Source organism: Taudactylus pleione, unplaced genomic scaffold (assembly GCF_031769625.1).
Source record: "Taudactylus pleione unplaced genomic scaffold, aTauple2 ptg001329l, whole genome shotgun sequence".
Classification (NCBI taxonomy): domain Eukaryota; kingdom Metazoa; phylum Chordata; class Amphibia; order Anura; family Myobatrachidae; genus Taudactylus; species Taudactylus pleione.
The window spans coordinates 1,199,215-1,206,932 of record NW_028285729.1 but is presented as its reverse complement, the minus strand read 5'-3'; the positions used below and the strand labels follow the sequence as shown (position 1 = coordinate 1,206,932).

At 45.9% G+C, this 7,718-nt stretch overlaps 1 protein-coding gene across 2 annotated transcripts in view; it reads right to left on the bottom strand.

Moving 5' to 3' along the window:
* Positions 1 to 2,855: 2,855 nt before the first annotated feature.
* LOC148443150 (thromboxane-A synthase-like) overlaps positions 2,856 to 7,718 on the bottom strand; it is a 42,161-nt gene continuing 37,298 nt past the window's right edge. For both annotated transcript variants that reach the window (XM_088463154.1, XM_088463155.1), the window contains 4 exons: positions 4,986 to 5,074; positions 4,708 to 4,845; positions 4,125 to 4,287; positions 2,856 to 3,739 (listed from right to left, as the gene is read on the bottom strand). In XM_088463154.1, the coding sequence (XP_088319280.1) occupies positions 3,665 to 3,739; positions 4,125 to 4,287; positions 4,708 to 4,845; positions 4,986 to 5,074 (465 nt within the window). In that variant the 3' untranslated portion in view covers positions 2,856 to 3,664. The remainder of the gene's footprint in view (positions 3,740 to 4,124; positions 4,288 to 4,707; positions 4,846 to 4,985; positions 5,075 to 7,718) is intronic.

The window sequence follows — 7,718 nt, the reverse complement described above, 5'->3', positions numbered from 1 at the left end:
GCTGCCCAGACGGAAGTGTTCCCATGGGAACGCCTACCGTCTGGGGCCGGCCCCACTGACATCACTAGTGATGTCAGTGGGAGTGCTTTTGGCTCTGATAGAGCCAAAAGCACTCCAGGGCTTGCGGCAGTGAGACCCTACCGCAAGGGTCTCATCGCAAGCGCGATGGTCTTGACCATCGCGACCATCATTTTGGCCGCTCGCTACTGCTGTGGATGGTCACCCACAGCTATGCGAGCGGCCAGGAGGCCGCTCCAAAAAGGAGGAGAGACGGCCCTGATTCAGAGCGAGCGCTCTGTCAGAGCGTCCGGCTCTGAATCAGGGCCTGTGTGCGCAGTATCCGCACGTGCATCAACAAAGTAGCGTCAAGCGTGCCCCTGTGTCATGTGAAGGGCCGGCTGGCTTGACCGTTAAAGGGTGCTGTAACCCCCAAAATGCACTCCAAAAAAAATTAAAAAATATTTTTTGTGTTTGTGAATTGTGTGCGCAGTAGCCGCACGTGCATCAACAAAGTAGTGCCAAGCGTGCGCCTGTGTCATACGTAAAGGGCCTTCTGGCTCAGTAAGAGGCACACCGCCGACAACCTCTTAGAGAAACTGAGGGAAATCATCGCCCAGTGGCTTACCCCACTTAGACTCTCCTGGGGATTTGTGATATCTGACAACGCCACCAATATTGTGTGGGCATTACATCTGGGCAAATTCCAGCACGTCCCATGTTTTGCTCACACAATAAACTTGGTGGTGCAGAATTTTCTGAAAAGCGACAGGGGCGTGCAGGAGACGCTTTGGGTGGCCCGAAAAATTTCTGGCCACTTTCGCCATTCAGCGACTGCGTGCCGAAGACTGGAGCGCCAGCAAACACTCTTGAACCTGCCCCGCCATCACCTGAAGCAAGAGGTTGTGACGCGGTGGAACTCAACCCTCTATATGATTCAGAGGATGGAGGAGCAGCAAAAGGCCATTCAAGCCTATACATCCACCTATAACATAGGCAAAGGAGGGGGTATCCACCTGACTCAAGTGCAGTGGAGAATGATTTCCGTGTTGTGCAAGGTTCTCCAGCCCTTCGAACTTGCCACACGTGAAATCAGTTCAGACACTGCCAGCTTGAGTCAGGTCTTTCCCCTCATCAGGCTTTTGCAGAAGCAGCTGGAGAAAGTGAAGGAGGAGCTAAGATGGAGCGATTCCGCTCGGCATGTGGGATTTGTGGATGAAGCCCTTCAATCGCTTTGCCAGGATTCCAGGGTGGTCAATCTGTTGAAATCAGACCACTACATTTTGGCCACCGTGCTCGATCCTAGGTTTAAAGCCTATGTGTTGTCTCTCTTTCTGGCCGACACAAGCCTGCAGAGGTGCAAAGATCTGCTGGTGAGAACACTGTCAGCTGAAGCGGAACGTGACACTTCAACAGCTCCTTCTTCATTTTCTCCCGCGACTGGGGCTGCAAGGAAAAAACTTAGGTATCCTAAGCAACCTGCTGGCGGTTATGCAGGGCAGGCAGGACCAAGTTTGGACATCTGGTCCGGACTGAAGGACCTGGCAACAATTTCTGACATGTCTACTGTCACTGCATATGATACTGTCACCATTGACAGAATGGTGGAGGATTACATCGGTGACAGCATCCAAGTAGGCATGTCAGACAGTTCGTACCTGTACTGGCAGGAAAAAGAGGCAATTTGGAGGTCCCTGTACAAACTGGCTCTATTTTACCTGAGTTGCCCCCCCCCCCCCCCTCCAGTGTGTACTCCGAAAGAGTGTTTAGTACAGCCGGGAACCTTGTCAGCGAAAGGCGTACGAGGTTGCTTCCACAAAAAGTGGAGAAGATGATGTTCATAAAAATGAATTATCAACTCTTCCAGGGAGACCAGCCTCCAGAACGTACAGAGGGACCTGTGGTGGTGGATTCCAGCAGGGACGAATTAATACTCTGTGAGGATGAAGATGTACACAACACTGAAGAGGGTGAGGAATCGGTGAATGAGGAGGATGAGGACGACATCTTGCCTCCGGTGAGTCAGTTTGTGCAGGGACAGATTAATTGCCAGCTTGTTTTGTGGGGGCCCAAACGAACCAATCATTTCAGCCACAGTCGTGTGGCAGACCATGGCACTGAAATGATTGGTTTGTTAAAGTGTGCATGTCCTGTTTATACAACATAACGGTGGGTGGGAGGGCCCAAGGACAATTCCATCTTGCACCTCTTTTTTTTCTTTGCATTATGTACTGTTTGAGGCCTAGTTTTTCCAACTGCCATCCTGTCTGCCACTGCAGTGTCACTCCTAGATGGGCCACGTGTTTGTGCCGCCCACTTGTGTCGCATAGCATAGTCATCCAGCTACCTCGATGCAACCTTTTGGACATAAAAACACTATTGTGAGGTGTGAGGTTTTCAGAATAGACTGGAAATGAGTGGAAATTAAGGTTATTGAGGTTAATAATAGCATAGGAGCAGAAAAACCCACAAATTCTGTGATTTTAGCTGTTTTTATGCTATTTTTAAAAAAAATACAGATCCACAACACAAAACCCGGAACCCAAAACACCGAAGGGTGGTTTTGACAAAACCAATCCAGATCCAAAACACGAAGAAAGATCCAGATCCAAAACACGAAAAGTGGCCGGTGCACACCCCTAGTTAAAATGTGCTGAAAATTACTTTACACACCTTCCAGTTTTAATAACGTATATACAGTTGGCCCCAATTTAGAAATGGACGCTAATACTGTGATTTCACACGGACCGCAGCTGCGAAAATATGCTTAGTTCCAAAGCTTACCCAAGTACAGGGACGCCCTCCGCTGCCTTCTCATCAGTGTCAAACGTCACATACCAGCGTAAATGCCTGTAACATCGACGCACATTGACCAGCCATGCAGCAAGTCTGACCTACCTCCAAAACAGCGTCTCTCCTGACACGCAGAGAGCTCTCGTGTTGCGTAGGAGATGGCGATGGCTAATTTATGCACGCCCATGTAACGGCGTTTAAACGGTCAGACACGCTGCGTTTTTCTGACCTCCCCCAAAACGCTGGCTACCTGTCACTCACTTTGTGAATGGGTCCTGTAAGAATCGCTGTGCGTGCGCAGTAGCCAAAAAATTGATCTGTGTAAAAAAAAAAATCGACATTGGGCACATCCCTGAATCAGTGTCCTAATTACTATGCTGTATTGATAATACAGTGAATGGGACACCGATTATCTACTGTCTCCTGCATGCGATGCGCACCCTTCCCCCAACAGCTCCCACCGCAGCGACAGAGATGGAACAGCCCACCCGGAGAGGAGGACCAGTATGGTTAGGGGGGAGGCAGTAGGAGAGTGATGCCAGGTCCAGGCTTATGTAATAATGATGTATTATATTTGGTTATAGACACGTTGGTTGCTAAGAGGATCACTGAGGCGCCCTAATTAGCCTGGGGCGGCTGTTTTTGACTCACAGGGAAAGATTTTTGGCTAATAGAATTACAGTGAACTACGTGAATGCTGCAGAAAAGCCGATGTCTCCATGTTTGGCGAGAGTCCTGAGAAAGGGCCGATTATCACCCTTCCTGCAGGTTAGACCCGCAGATCCAATTATAGGTGATCACATAATTTGTGGTGTTGCCGGGAGGGGTTGGTCTTGATGTAGAGCCACGGTTGGCGTGATCGGTAGGGGAGGTGTTAGCGAGCCACGACTTTTACGTGCACTCCATCTTTAGGCCTCAGCATGGACACGGCGGTGACCTGGAGTGGGATCTGCAGAGGGGACAGGCAGATTTGTTTTTGTTTATAGATTATTTACAGTTCTTATCTGTTGGAGCAGCCCTGTAAGATTTATACTAACCAAGCGGTTTATACATTGCGCTAGAGAAAAACATCCCACATTATATAAATATACCTATAAATACATATAGATGTCTGGACTTTTCAGCTTTATTTAAAAGTTATGTGCAGGCCTGTGGCACTTTGTGTAATACTTTTGCACAGCCACCAGATGGCGCTATTGCCTGTAATGGATGGTTGTAGTCCCAGTGGTGGGCAAATAAGCGTCCCTCCAGCTGTTGTTGAACTACAAATCCCAGCTTATTGCCCACCCCTATTGTAGAGAGACCAGACACAGCGGGTTATAGAGAAGTGTTACCTGAGTTTGGGGACAATTTTCAAAACGAAACCTCTGCAGGACCCGGAACAAGGTGATTTTAGCTTCCAAGATGGCGAGTCTTATCCCGATACAGCTGCGGGGTCCTGCCCCAAATGGGAGATAGGAGAACGGGTGACGCTTCTGCTTCTCTTCAGCGGTGAATCTGTAAAAAAACCAAATGAATGTAACTTGAACCCAATATTTCCCCCTTTGCATTTGTCTACTGTGAACATTAAGCATTAAATGTATAAAAATATTTTTCTATATTTACTAATTATATTATTAGTAAGTCTGCTTCATTGAGTACAATTCCATTATTTACCGTCTTCCTTTCATCTCCCCCCAAAGCCCCGTTTTCCTTTAAAGATGCGCGATAACCGGGGGGGAACCATTCGCTAAATGCAGCTGATAATCACCTTCATAATGTGTCGCAAGCTTTAGTTACTGGTATTTATTTAGACCCGGGTACAACATATTTGGGACACGTTACCAGCCATCATTACAAGCCATAAATATCATACAGAACAAGGGCGACAGGCTCAGACAGAAGAAGGACGTGCAGATGCTCTAGTGGTTACGTTACCTCTCGGGTCGGAATTTCTCTGGCTCCGGCCAGTACTGGGGGTCATTCTGTATACACCCAACGGGTATCTCCACCAACGTACCAGCCTGTATCTTGCACCCCATAACTGTGTAATCGTGATTAGCTTCACGGGCAAATCTAGACATCAAGAGACGACAAAAACAGACTTTGTGTATCGGTCGACATTAGTCCAAAAATATAAAAAATAAAAAATAAATAAAAAGCAAAATCCTGAACGACTGCAGAAGCTTGAGACATACCACCGAATGGGAACATACCTGAACACAGGGGGGTACATGCGCAGAGCCTCTGAGATCACCATGCCCAAGTACGGAAGATTGTGTACCGTATTGTAGTCCACGCTTTCCTGCAGGAATAGCAACCGGGATCTCTTTATTGAGTTAGTTTTACATTTGAAAACATCAGTTTTCCGATATACATGGCTGTTAAAATTAAAGTATCCATACTTAGAGCACTCTGGGGCGAGTTTGAAAGCTCGTAAAGAGGAGAAATGTGGACATCAGGTACTTTCGAGGACGCCCTAGACATTTATTGAAAGAAAATATTAATTCTAAATGGTCACCAGGTGTAGATGTAAATCACGTGTAAAGCGCTACCATTGCTAAGGAAACCTTTTATCCAAAAAATAGGTTATCGGCTTCTACTTTCAGACATCTAGGCCACTCCTATCACCGGACCTCACTCCATGCGACCTTTTGGTCGTGTTTTTTTTATGTTTAAAGAACCAGGTGTAACGGGAAGGACGAAATACTCTGTCAGATCTGAAATGACAAGTTTGGACGTGGTGTAACAGCTATTCCAGCTGACATGTTAAGAATGTTGTTCTTCGAATGGAAACTGTTGTTGACCACAATGGAGGACACACTCGGCAAATGTAATGCTATTCAAATGATTTGTTTTGCAACAGTGCCACAATATGAAAATTATATATATATATATATATACACACACACACACACACACACACACACACACATATATACACAGTGGGGCAAAAAAGTATTTGGACAGCCACCGATTGTGCAGGTTGTTGCACTTTAAAAGATGAGAAAGTCTGTAATTTCCATCATAGGTACAGTTCAACTGTGAGAGACAGAATCAGAACAAAGAATTCCGGAAATCACATTGTATGATTTTTAAACAATTTATTTGTATATTTTTGCGGAAAATAAATATTTGGACACCTACCAACCAGCAAGAATTCTGGCTTTCACAGACCTGTTACTTCTTCTTTAGGAAGCTCATCTATCCTCCACTCGTTACCTGTATTAATGGCACCTGTTTGAATTGGTTAACTGTATAAAAGACACCTGTCCACACCCTCAAACAGTCAGACTGCAACCTCTCCACCATGGCCAAGACCAGAGAGCTGTCTAAGGACACCAGGGACAAAATTGTAGACCTGCACAAGGCTGGGATGAGCTACTCGACAATAGGCAAGCAGCTTGGTGAGAAGAGATCAACTTTTGGCGCAATTATTAAAAAATGGAGGAAATACAAGATCACTGACATTCTCCCTCGATCAAGGGCTCCATGCAAGATCTCACCTCGTGGGGTATCAATGATCTTGAGAACGGTGAGGGATCAGCCCAGAACTACACGAGGGGACCTAGTCAATGAGCTCAAGAGAGCTGGGACCACAGTCACAAAGGTTACCATTAGTAACACACTACGTTGTCATGGATTCAAATCCTGCAGCGCCCGAAAGGTCCCCCTGCTTAAGCCAGCACATGTCCAGGCCCGTCTAAAGTTTGCCCGTGACCATCTGGATGATCCAGAGGAGGATTGGGAGAATGTCATGTGGTCAGATGAGACCAAAATATAAGTTTTTGGTATAAACTCCACACGCTGTGTTCGCAGGGAGAAGTATGATGAGTGGCATCCCAAAAACACCATACCCACTGTGAAGTATGGGGGTGCTTAGGGGATGCTTTTCTGCAAAGGGGACAGGATGACTGATCCGTATTACGGAGAGGATGAATGGGGCCATGCATCGTGACATTTTGGAGAAACAACTCCTTCCCTTGGTAAGAGCATTGAAGATGCAACGTGGCTGAGTCTTCCAACATGACAATGACCCCAAACACACCGCCCGGGTAACTGGGTAACTAAAAGAAGCATTTCAAGGTAAAAGAAGCATTTCAAGGTCCTGGATTGGCCTAGCCAGTCTCTAGACCTCAACCCAATAGAAAATCTGTGGAGGGAGTTGAAAGTCCGTGTTGCCCGGCGACAGACCCAAAACATGACACATCTAGAGAAGATCTGCATTGAAGAGTGGGCGAAAATACCTGCTGCAGTGTGTGCAAACCTGGTCAAGAACTACAGGAAACGTTTGACCTCTGTAATTGCCAACCGAGATTACTTTACAAAGTATTGAGTTAAACTTTTTGATTGTCCAAATATTTATTTTCCGCAAGAATATACAAATAAATTGTTTAAAAATCATACAATGTGATTTCCGGATTTTTTTTTTCTGATCCTGTCTCTCACAGTTGAAGTGTAACCTATGATGGAAATTACAGATCTCTCTCATCTTTTAAAGTGCAACAACCTGCACAATCGGTGGCTCTCCAAATACTTTTTTGCCCCACTGTGTGTGTATGTGTGTATATATATATTATATATAATATATATAATATATATTTAAAAAAAAACACAGAAAACTCCGCACTCACCATTGTTAAATCACTCACAAAAATACATAAATAATGGGGTTTTGGTTCATGGATTGATCAATGCATTTAAGCCTGCAGCCCACATCACGGGACCCCATTTCTCTGCAGGTCCTACACTATCAGGGGTATTCAATATGGGAGCGAAAAGTCTGTGCTGGACTTTTCGCTCCACATCGGAGATTTTCCTGGGATAAAGTATCGGGCGCGCGCCCGCTTTATCCCCGTATTCAATATAAAACCTACGAAAACGGGAACCTGCGAAGTGGGATCTGCAAAAAAAAATGAAATTTATCTGGAATAAATTGTAGGACCCCC